Source organism: Cygnus atratus, chromosome 2 (assembly GCF_013377495.2).
Source record: "Cygnus atratus isolate AKBS03 ecotype Queensland, Australia chromosome 2, CAtr_DNAZoo_HiC_assembly, whole genome shotgun sequence".
Taxonomy (NCBI): Eukaryota; Metazoa; Chordata; class Aves; order Anseriformes; family Anatidae; genus Cygnus; species Cygnus atratus.
Window position 1 is genome coordinate 36,973,470 of NC_066363.1, and position 12,512 is coordinate 36,985,981.

Here is a 12,512-nt window from a genome sequence, read left to right on the forward strand (position 1 = left end):
TTCAAACAAATAAACAAACAAACAAACTATTGTGTTTGTTGTTTTCTTTTGTTTTGTATTGTATTTTTTAATGGGGCCAGACCTTGACAATGTTCACTTTACTGAGCTGTGGCTCACCTGAAAGGAAGTCGGTGGTGGAGACAAGAGACTTGGGTTTTTACTGGTAAAACTACTTCCTCGATGGACCTGTGTTCAGGGAAAGCTGTCGCTCTTGCAGCTGCAGCTGTGTGGAACAGAAAGTAGCAGACATCTAATGTCAATTATTTAGCGTGTGTTCATTTCCTGAGAGCGTGTGGACTGTGTTCCCCTCAAAAGCAAAACTGAGAGCAGCATCAGACCCATTTCTGTGTGGTCTGGTTCCTTCCTTAATGGTGAGGTGTGTGTTGCAGAGCTTCATGGTCCCGCACACCTTTGTCATCTGTGTTCACCTGGTACACATCCAGAAACTTGCCATGAGCGGGGTTAATTTCTTAGGAAAGTGTTTTTTGCAAGAGCAGGATTGCAAGTGCCACTCTGCAATTGTTGTGCTCTGCTTTTTCTTTAATACATCTTCTGCAGGGATCTTATTTCCTCCCACTGTTTCAACAGTAGAGAAGCCTTTTGGTGTCAGCTCCTGCTGCTGTGGCAAAGGGAGGCACAGGCTGGCCACAGTGCTGTCACACAAAGGCCTTTCGCTGATCGACCTCTATGCCTATAATCCTCCCATGCCACGTGTTTTGCTAAGAGTGCACTTAGACTGCAGCATTACTCACTGGCTTCTTTGGAGTTGCCTCCTGCGTGCACTGTGAGAAGAGCTTGGTGGGAGAAAACCAGGAAAAAGTCAATAGCTGCAAGATTCCTGCACCATGTGTCATCTCCATGTTGTGCTTGGAATTGAGCAAGCGCAGTCTGTCTGGCAGATTACTCAGTGTGTCGTGCCTGTGAGGAAACAGGCCTCCCTTTGACCTATGAGTGTATTTATGTGTGGCGTTAGATGTATTTAGTTAGGGATCAGCCACTGGTTCATCACAATTCCTCATCACGCAGCAGGCTTCCTTTCAATGGTGGTCTTGTCCAGGAAAATGTGCTAAGCAGCTCCTCTGCCCGTTGTAGTTGTGTCATTGCCTCATCCCCACCAGACACACGCGTGTGGGTGGCAGCAGCTGGAGGAGGCAAGCCATGGCTCTCCACCACACCTTTCCCGTGTGCATTGGAAGGCCTGCTGAGGAGTAGGCCGCCATTTGCTCCCCCGCACGCACATACAGGACGAGATGCATCTTTCTTTTAGCCAGTCCTCAGTGCTGCCCACAGGATTAAAACTGAAATCAAGCAACATGTACAAAAATGAAAGCTTCTCATGCTAAAATTTATTCTTTCTTGCCCCCGAGGCCTTTGTTAGCAAACAAGATGGCAGTGTTTTAGGGAAGAGACAATTGTGCAGTTCAGCTCATTCTACAGAGGCGTGCTGGAAATGTCACAGCAGCTGAGTTGCACTCTCCCCCCACTTTTAATTTTATTATTCTAGTTCAGTGACATTTATTTTGCTGTAAATGCTCAATTTGCTATACAGTACTTGTGTTTTACAGAGAGACTGACAAACTGAAATCATATGTTACGCAGAAATCCTTTGGTCTGAAAACGCAGACAGACTGTATTTGCCTTTCAGTCTTTACTAGTTCAGACATTTGGTCACAACCAGCAATAATATTTTTAGCCACTGGCACTCTCTTCCTTAGCTGCTGGCTGACTTGTTAACTTGATCAAGAGATGCTCTTTAAATGATCTGACACCATGTTCTGTGCAGTAAATTTTGCATTAAGAGAAAGAAAATAGATAAAAGAAAACGCTTCAGCTACTGGGGCTGGCCTAGGGTATCGGTGCCTTAGAACTGGTTGCTGGTGAGAATATGATGTTGCTGCAGTTTGATTTTGATTTAGAGAGGAAGGGGTTGTATTGCAGTCCAGCTCATCTCAGTTTCACAGCATCATTTTAGACGCCCAACCTGGTCGGGCTTTGTATGACTAAGCTTCTTAAGAGGATGCACTCATGGCTGGCCTTTTGTACACATACTGTGTTTGCAAGGGATACCATTAAACCATCAAAACAGGGCCCAAGCAGGGCAGATAAAGTAACCTAGTGGATAAAAAAAAAATAAAAATAAATCATATATGATAAACAGTAAATACTCATCTGCCTTAGTCATATGAACTAGTTTGGCTGTTTTCCGCCTCCAAGTCAATTAAGTTTAATGCTTCTACGCAAACAGTCAGAGTTTCCATTAAATACAGTACTGCATGTTTGATCCCAAGATGACACTCTAATATTCCAAAAATAGTGTAATTCTAAGATGTATCATCATAAGCCTGATGCTTGAGTATCCAATCTGCAATGTTATGTAAAAAATATTGGTTATATAATGGGATTTTTATCAGTCCAGTGACATAAATACAAATATTAGAGCATTATTAGGCAACCGACCTCTCTGTGACTTTGGATCTGTTATTCTGGAAGTCAGAGCAAAAGTCATATATTTTGGGGGATTTAGGTGCTGTAGCTCCAGAGGTGTCTGGAAACTCAGAGCTAGCTGGCTTTTCTTTGTTACAGATGAACATAAATACATTTAAAATGGTACTGAGAACAAAAACAGTGGTGTGATGAGAACTTCAAGCTGCTCTGAAGTTTCTTTCCTGATAACCCATATTGAAGCCATTGCCTCTGGGGATGGGGGGTTGTCAGGGATGTCCCTCAAACCAGAGCTCTTCATGTCTTGAAGTACATTGAAAGGGATCTGGGGGAGAATAGTCTGTCTTCATCTGCTAGAAAGCAGATAAAGGTCCTGAGCTGGCAGAAATCAGGACTTACTAGCGGGAGGACATATGGAAGAGCAGCAGGGATTTCCTCCAGGCAGAGCAATATTAATACATACATCACTGCCGCTTGTCGCTGGTGGTCAGATAACAGTGCCATGTGCTGGGGAAAGGCTGGGCAAGCAGCAACTGCTCCAGGAGTAGCAAGGCTGTCTGGAAATCCCACCTATGGGGCGGCAGAAGCTTTGCAATATGATAGCTCATAAAAAGGAGTGCTATAAGTTACCCAGCAAAGAAAGGAATTATGTTGTACATAGAAATAGGTGCATCATTTTGTAGCTGAAAATCTGATTTTGCTGGTTGCAGAACTTCTTGAAAACCCTAAGTAGGGCACTATATGAAGTTGCACAGCCTGATGTTACCGACAGCCGACCATCTGTCCCTATGGGCTTTCAAATCAAGAAAGCATCCTTTCTACTAAGAGTAGGCAATCTATAGTGTGGAGGTTTTAGTGAATTAGATGAACCTTCTGACTTTTCAGCCTGAGGTAAGAGCAGACTGGAAAAAGAAAAAAAAAAAAAGAAGAAAAGAAGAAAAAAAAAGAGGCAAGTTCAACTTCACAAGTTAACATGAGTAAATTAAATACTTTAATTTCATGTGGTTTTTGGGTAGGTTGAAGTGAGGCAGACTGTGAAAGTCTGATGTGGTCTTTGGTGTCTCTAGCTCAGGGAGGCAGTTTTCCCAGGAGCACTGGCAAACCCTGGTTTGCTCTGTCTCACCATATCAAACATTAGACACACCTCAGAGAATTACATCTCCCCTTAAATGCTGTCCTTCTCTCATGGTTGGAGGGTGGGCATGTTCACTAAAGGAGCAGAAGAGAGGAGATGGAGGGAGGGAAAGGGAGGGCTGAAATTGCTGCCCAGGGGATGCTTGATGTCACACGTCTTCTGTGTCCTGGGGAGGGGACATGCCTGCCCGTAAAGAAATAATTCAGGTGCCTAAAGTAGCACTGCAAACTCTAGTGCAGGCTGGTTAGTCTTCAGATCTCTGCTGTCACAGGGCTGTAAAGTCCCTTCCCCTCCCCATTCTATATACGTATGCAAGCAGAGTGAAGGACAACAGCTCTTTCTACCTTGCGGGTACTGTTCTGCAAACAGGGTTGTGTCCATGGGCTTCCTACAGATGCCTGAATTTGCCTGCCCACACTTAAACACTGCATGGGGTTTCAGGGCTTCCTAGCCTGCATCCCCCCCAGCTGAATTTCCAACTTTCTCTGACAGTGAGATCGCTCCATACTACTAAGCACACTCTCACAAAATATTCTGATTTAAAACATGATATCAAAGTGCTTGGAGTGCTGCTGGATTTCCCCCTTGTAGAGGATATGGAAGAAAGGAGAGATTTTTAGCCCTGTAAGATTAAACAATCATCATGGTTTTAAGGGCTTAATCTGCTGGCATGCAGGCTGCTGGCTTATAAATCTCAGAGTGTAATTGGATGCAGCATTGGATTCAGTCGTGTGGGCTTCTCCGGGGCTTTTTTGTTTGTTTGTTCATTTCCAACAGGCTGCGGAGCAGCAGCTATCTTCCCCTTGGAAGGCGTTTGGGCGTGAAGCCATAAAGCCGTGCCCCCGGCCGGTATTTCAGCAGCACCTCTCTGGATCCCACTGCCTGGGGAGGGAGGGAAGGGGGGGCTCGGTGCATGAATTCAAGCTGTTGTTTCAGGCGCACATCTGCCTTCAGAAATAGCACGGCACAGGCCGTTACTTATTCAGATGCAGAAGCTCCTTCCGTCCCACAAGCCGGCCCATTCGAGTCACATGCCAGAGGTCTCGGCAGAATGGGCTGCAGCTGCTTCAAATCTGCTGTCTAACATCAGAAGCAGTTGGACAAACTGTGCTGTACTGACGGCAGCGAGCCTGCCAGGCACCAGGGAAGACAGGGAAAAGATCTGGGACCCGAGCACAATGTTCTCTGAGGATCTGTGGCTGGAAAATGAGAAAAGCTGTGCTGTTGTTCACAAGTCGAAGCGAGGAAGGAAACGCCAAGAGCTCCTGGCTGTGGCCCTGGGGGTGAAGGTGGGAGTCAAGGGGGCACTTCTGTGGCAACCTCTGAAACTCTTTGCCTATTCGCAGATCACCTCCTTGGTCAGGAGAGCAGCCTTAACTCAAAATGACAACCATTTCAACTATGAAAAAGCACACAATTTTAAGGTAAGCATGACTTCCTATTATTTTCGGCTGAAAAGTTCTGTTTCAATGCCTTGTGTTTTATTTTTTGCTGCGACTGTGGATTCGCAGGCACCCATTTGTACTAGCTCTGAGAATAACTGTTGGGAAAAAAAATTGTTTCTACTTTAAGTTTCACTGACTGCATTCCTAATATGTCTCTACATAAATACTTAATCCAAATAATGTTTTTGCTACTTGCTAGACTACTTAATTGGTATTTTAGTTCTTTTTGCCCAGATTCAGTTCTTTTTTGTTGTTGTTCAGAAAAAAAAAAAAAAAACAGGTACTCCATATTAATTGTCTTTACCTTAAAGTTTATCTATTTTTAAATGACAAAAAGGCCCCTTTTCAAAATCCAACTATTATCAGAAGCCACTAGCACCAGCATAGCCACAGCAAACATTTTGTACCCTTTCTGCTTTCAAGAAGTTGAGAGCGCTCTGGTGCTCACCAACAATACGGCAGAGTGCAGCAGTAGTTTTGTCTCCTAGCTTTTGTTCCAGCACCATATGCTATGGAAATGCTCTTAAGAGGCCCCCCCAGCCATAGGACCTAAGCTTATACTTGCTTGTCAGACTAAAGCAAATAGCTGGACAAGCCCAGGGATGTTTAAATGGATCATTTTATTGCTGTCTTATGCATGCAAAATCAGATTTTTCGTTTTTTTTTTCCAAGTGCTGTGTCTGGCATGCTGGATAAGGGAAGTGACTCAGCTTTGGAAATGGACCTTTCAGGCACCTTGGGCTGAAATGTGTTGCCAAAAGGACAGTGCTTGTTCGGGGGTTTGCCAGCCAGTTACCGTATCTAATCTTGTCAATTTGTGATTTGATGGTTATCAGGGTGGATACAGAGGGAATAAGAGGCGGTAACATGACAAGAAAGGAAAGCATCTCAGCTTTGAAAACTCAGTTTGCTTAATACTCCTTGAAGATGCTGATCTGGGTCACTGTTAGAATATTTCAACTTATTAGCAGAGAATTTTCTGATATTCATCTCTGGCGTGTGAAAAAAAGGAGAAGCACTGATGAAAATGATTTCACTGATTTTGTGGTTTAGTAAAAAAAAACTCTACTTCTGTTTTTTCTATATATTCTTCCATGAAGACATTGCTCTCCTCTACAATGCTTCTGCTGCAGTTGGTAGATCAATAATTTAATATTAGTGAGCAAAGCAAATAATAGCATCCCTCTTCTCATTCCTCCTCCTTGACCCTGTGTACAGAACAATCAATATTTATCTCACTGATCAGCACTGAAGGATATAGGGGAAATATGCTGTTTTCTTGCTTGATTAAAACATCTTTCATTCTTTCTGGGTTTTGCCCTCATTATCATTTTAATATCAAAACTATTTTAGTTTAACAAGAAAATATTTTCTCATGACTGAGACTTTTTTCCACTTTGACCCATGCATTCTTTCCTCTTCAAAATTCCCCTTGTTTTGGCTTTGATTTATATTTGGAAATGTGCCCAGTTAACTTTGCGTTTGCACAATCTAGCTGTTGTACAGCCTCTGTTCCTTTCTGTTTCAAAAGAGTCATAGTTTTAACTGGAAAATCACATGATTAAAGTATGTATGTATTTAAAAGCTTGACAGCAGAAAATCGTTTTATTCTAGTAAAGGAAATAAAAAACTTAAGAAAGAAACATAAAAAAACTATGTTGTCCATAAGGAAAGGTTAGTCAACAGTGTAACATTTACTTAATGAACAAACATCTTCACTATGAAAATGTAGTTAGTTTTCTAAAGGAATATATTAAAACATGTCTAGCTGCTGAACAAAAAATGTGGACAGAATGCTTAGAGTGGAATATTTGGATTTAAACAACAGCTAAATTCAAGTCTATCTTTAGTAAAGTCTGATATTAATTATGAAATATGTTAAGTAATTATTTAAAAGAGAAAGAATGGCTTTATGGGTTTTGGAGCAAAATTCTTAATGGCTTTTGACAGCATTCAAGCTATGACAGTCTGGGATTTTTCTGTAGGAGAATGCTATTTTTCAGACATTCAAAGAGTTGTCTTCTGGGTTTTTAGGTGAATACTGACATGCATTGTATCATTGAGTTCACAGGGACAAAGGTTACATGTCACAGTATTCATCAGAATCTTGTCATAGGCTGTTCTTCATGAACAAACAGAAGCTTTTTAGTTATTTTCCTGAAAAATCTTAAAGATGGGCACAATTGTAGTGAAACTGATGAGACTTTTGTTGATCTGACACCAAAGTTCTTAAAAGATCAACTAGGATATCCCTCCAGCCTTTCCAAATCAATGTAGAAATTAAAAAGGACCACTGGAGTTTGGAGGGTGAGGGCACCACGTTATGCCAAAGCATCCCTGCTTTCTCATTCGGACTCTCTTCCAAATTTCAAGGCATTCAGGGCAAACAAACACACACACACATTAAAAAAAATTAAAAAAAAAAAAAGATTGAGTCTGATTTGTTAACCTAGGTTCATTCTGAGCACACAACACAGTCACATTTAGATTTGGAGCTGGCGTCTGTCTGGCGGGACAACTTTGCATAAGCCAGTGTAGACATACCGTAATTCAGGAAGGAGAATAAATCTCTGAAGCCCTGTTCAGAAAAACACAGAAGTATTTCTGTAACTACGTGGGTTTCAGCCTAACTGAATTGCAAAGTCATCTTGCATTTCGGCACGGTTTGGATCCAGCAGACTTTGGCTTGTGCTTTACCCACCAGCTCGTGACAGGGTCAGGCTCATGCCCAAGGGCAGCAGCATGGAGTGTGGAGATGCTCGACCTGTTTTGTTCTAGGTTAGGAGTTCGTGACAGGGCCTTCGTGCTGCTTTAAGTGAGCAAATATAACTGAATAATATGCTGTTACCCCAGTATTGCTCCTGTTTGTCACAATAGCTTGGGCAAACCCCACAACAGGATTTGCCTACTGGAGAGTAAAGGCAGCTGATTACTTGCAAGTCAGAAGCTCTTCTGTGAGAAAGGAGGCTCTGGGATAAATTTCCCCTTGCATTAATCACTGCAGACAAACACTGCTTCTGGGACACAAAAGCATTTGTGGGAGGCATTTTTTACAGGCATCACGAAGATTGTGTGTGTGTTTGAACAAAAATAACAGTGGAGACAGCTTGTCTTCCCTGCAAGCAGCCCTGGATCAGCAGGAGTCCGCAGGAGAATACAAATCCACATGTACTCAGGTGAAAGTCTGAGGAAATCTCTCATTTTCTTTGGCCGCAAATAGAAAAGTCATCAAGCAGTCAAATGAACAACAAAATCGTCTCTGAAGTAGCACCATATAATTCCTATTAAAACATACATTTCAATCCAAGGCAATTTTTAGTTTGTTTAAAGGGATCGTTTTGTCTTGTCACTGCACTGGAACTCCTTCACTTTGGTCTTAGTTTCTCCCTCTGTGAAGATAGCTCACGTGAAACTCCAGGCACAGACTCAAACTTACTGACATAGATTGTGCCCATGGGGGGAGCTCTTCCATTTGGAAACAGGGACACCAGAGGACTGAAGGGCGAAGGCAGGAGCAGAGGAAGGCGATAGGAACAGACACGCAGGGGAATATTGGGTGACAGCCCAAGGGTGGCCAGCAGAGAAAAGAGGGTGAATGTAAGGAACAACTTTTTGTTGAATGGTGTAGAGGTAGAAATGAAACAGAGTGAAGAAGTTAGAAGGAGTTAGGCGATATGGAAAGAAAATAAATAAAGGATTGAACAATATAAGTACCGTGCATAGTCTGAAATGTCCCACTTTTGGCTTATATGAAGAAATACTTCCCTGTAAATTATTGTTATCAGTTGCAATTGTTTGTAGACTGTACTAAAATGAACCCAAGGCTGTTTTATATACACAGAGACTGCAGAATGGGATGGGGACAATTAATAGATCTTGATCATTTTTCCAAAAATCTAAGCTCAGTCAATTTGTAAAGATGCAATTACAAAGGATAAGGGAGAAACTAAAAACCCGTCTTAAAACTCTCAGACCTGCTGTTACCTCTCCTTGTTTAAAACAGAGATGAGATCAATCTTGCAGGCAAAATTCCCATTTACCACTTGAAAGGGATGTATGGAAGCTTTCAGCTGAGTTCACGTGTTGTGTTCAGAAGGGCAGGCTTCCTTCACTATTTTTGTAAAAATTAATGGCAAGACAAGAATAAAAGACTTAGCTCAAAACTGTATCTTAGGAGATTTTTGCACCTTCATCTAGAAACTTCTTAAGGTCTCCTTTTTTCAGATGGAGGAAGCAAGTATTTCCCTGTTTCAGCCCGACCAGAAATCAGAAAGACTAGTTTTTTCTCAGGGTATTTCAGTTGGGAACTTGCCATTTGAGCTAAAATGCAGAGCCGTGAAAAATTAAAGTGAATGCGTAAATTAGAGCTAGCCCTTTGAGGACAACCAGGCTGAAGAAAACAAGGGCCGGGTGTGTGGTCAGTACTTCTCAGATGGAGTGAGAGGTGCTTCTGAGTGCGCACTGAGGACTATTTCCCATTAATAACAGGAGAGATCAAGGAATAATCAGCTACCATTTTTCTAAATACGCTAGAGCGAGATCAGCTGAAATAAGCTTCATGTAAAGTGAGCAAGTAGGCCCCAGATATCCTAGCAACTGAGACGTACTTCATGCAGAATGGAAATGGTGCGGTTTTTTAAATACCGAGTGAGCTTTTACATCCACTTCTTGCAAGGTTAGCCTTTGTAAACCACCATAAAGCAGAAGAGGCAGAAGCTGTCTTCCCACAGCAGACGATTCTCACCCACAATTAAATGCAGGTGCAGACCTACTAATTATGTGGTTATCAGTATAAAAATGGTAAAGATGGAGGCATAATTCATTTCGTCTGTAGTTTTGCATCCACTGAAGGTCACACAGAACATATGCCTGAAACTCAGGTCATCAGCTGGTGTTAAGTGCTGCCACTAAGAGCCTTGTCTGAAATTTTATGCTACTCCTCATTTAAAATAGAGTAAAATATTAAACGAGCAAAAAGCGTGTGTGTATATATGATAAATCTTAAACTCTATTGCAAGGAGTTGTTTCCCAGAGATATACATTTTAATGAGAGGTGAAACAACATTTTAGAAAATTTGACCCAGTCAGATTTTCCAGCCAAGACCCTTTAAACATATCAAAAGGGAGGAAGAATTGACTGTGGGTAATTGGTCAGGAGTAATTTGTGGTCAGGCTCTTTAAAGTAAAAATGACACATTTTTAATCACTAAATGAGAAAGAGGAGTCCGTGCTAAAATCACAGTACTTTATCTTCCCTCTCGAGAGTACAGACTTGTTTACATGTGATCCTGCAGGCAAATGGGGCTAAAACATTAGTGAGCTAAATGCTTGCCTTAAAACTTTACAGAGTTTATTTGAAAAGGACAACAGCCATTTCTTAGTCTACGAAGTAAAGTCAAGAGCAACATTCCCATCCCACAGGGCGGAAGCGGCCTGTCAGCAATCTGCTCCATCGGTAAACACCAACACGTCAGAAGGAAAAGGAAGCATCAGCAGCCTGAGCATGCATGATTTATGTTTTGCTAACCTCAATTAAGTCTCTGGCCAGAACTGGCTCGTACCGTGTCCATTCACACAGGCATAGGCCTCACTATTTATTCTTCTTTTCAATGAAAGTGAAATGCTTACTTTACCAGAGCACACGTCTTAAACAAAAAGCTTTTCCATTGTAGCCTGTGTAAATGTAGTTGAAGAAGCAGCAGTTGTGTGCAAAACATGGCTTAGGAGCCAGTCTGTTCTCTCAGCACCCAGGTCACTTTATTTCTCCTTATTTACTGATGTGAGGAGTGCAGGAAAATGACATTTTCTGTACCAAGAAAGGGCTCTGTGACATCTTTTGCCTATGTGAGTCCAATTTATGTACTGCAGTGAGGAAGGGTATAGTTTGCTTATATTACCAATGGACTCAGATGTGCAAAATCAGATCTTTACCCAACTACTGCCTGGAATAAGTACACAAATCATTCCTTATGATCTCCAATGCAAGTTTGTAACAGTCACCTTGAGTTGTGGTCAGTGTTGTTGCACGTAGATGCACAGGTAACAGCGTCATCAGAGTGTGCTTAATAATTGAGTACATTGGTTTTGCACTAAATCTGTGGGTACACGGCTTTGTGGGAAATCAAAATTGGACACATTTATAGGGATTTTCTGTCACTTCATTTCCCTTTCTTTTAAATAATCTCTTGAAGAATGTTTGAATCTCAGAAAAGTGCCCGTTTGGTTTGACCTAGTCAAATAAAAGCACTGACTACAGTTCATTGGATTATTAGTTTTACTTTTTTCTCCTCTGACTAGTGAACCTGGTTTCTTCCCCTCTACTAGAGCTAAAATGTCAGCTAGCAAAAATTATTTGTTTTTAATGTCGTACGCAGCCCAGTTCTCTGTTGTGTTAAGCCTATTGAAAGATAAACTTTGAGATCAAAGCAAATTTCTGTTCCCATGGTTTATTTCATCTAGACTTTGGAAAGATGTGGGCACTGTGTGCTAACGATCTACTCCTACTGAGTCTTCTGTTGTTTATCCAGTTTAGTTGTTCCATCTGTCAGACCATCTGCCACCCAATGACCCCATTTCTTTTTTCCCCCCTCCGTTTGTATTGCAGGTCCACACGTTTCGAGGTCCGCACTGGTGTGAATACTGTGCCAACTTCATGTGGGGTCTCATCGCTCAGGGAGTGAGGTGTTCAGGTAGCCCGCAAACATTTCGGTCTTTTTCATGAAGTGCTCAGGCATCCATCCCACCTCACCCCAGACTGCATGCCCTGCAAGAGGGAGGAGTAGGGGTCACTTTGCAAAACGTGGCAAGAAAGCCTGTGTAGCCAATTACAGTAGTGTCATTGCCTGTCATATTCCTTGTCCCACAAAACATAGACTGGTACAGGCACTAGGTTTTAAACAGAAATCATATATATGCAGCATCCACAGTCCAGTTCTTTTGTTAGAAAAGGCATGTCTTTGATAGGGTGGGTAAAGAGCATCTCACCTTTCACATGTGAAGAACTACCAGAAATGGGACAACAGCTCTCCCACTTACTATACCGGACAGCCTGAGTTTACACAAATACATGAAATGTACTTGGAAGAAAGCCTAAATGTGCTTTGGAAAATTAACTCCAGCTTTTGAAACACCACATTTAGAAGTTTTGCCCCTTGTGTTTTACCACATTGGCTGGTTTGGAAATGAATCCATCAGCCCTTCTGTGCTGAAGGTGACATCCATTCGGTAGTGCCTTGGTAATTCATGTGCATTGGTGTATACATTAAGAATTGTTCTTTATGGTGTCATTAAGTTTTCACCTGAATGTTTTTATGTCTTAAGAAACAAGCACTGGAAATGGCAGAGCCAGCCAGGAACTAGACTTCGTAGCTTATCTTTTTTGCCACCAATTGTTGAAAAGTGCCCTTGTCTGCAAAAAGACTATCACCTGTTTCCTATAAAAATACCATGTGTTGCTGCAAGCTTTAAAAAGCCCACCTCGAGGGAAAGCA

At 41.9% G+C, this 12,512-nt stretch overlaps 1 protein-coding gene across 1 annotated transcript in view; it reads left to right on the forward strand.

Annotated features, from left to right (window-relative positions):
* Positions 1–12,512, forward strand: part of CHN2 (chimerin 2) — a 165,678-nt gene that overhangs the window by 135,323 nt on the left and 17,843 nt on the right. The window contains exons 7-8 of the mRNA XM_035556385.2: positions 4,924–5,001; positions 11,627–11,711. Of these exons, the coding sequence (XP_035412278.2) occupies positions 4,924–5,001; positions 11,627–11,711 (163 nt within the window). The remainder of the gene's footprint in view (positions 1–4,923; positions 5,002–11,626; positions 11,712–12,512) is intronic.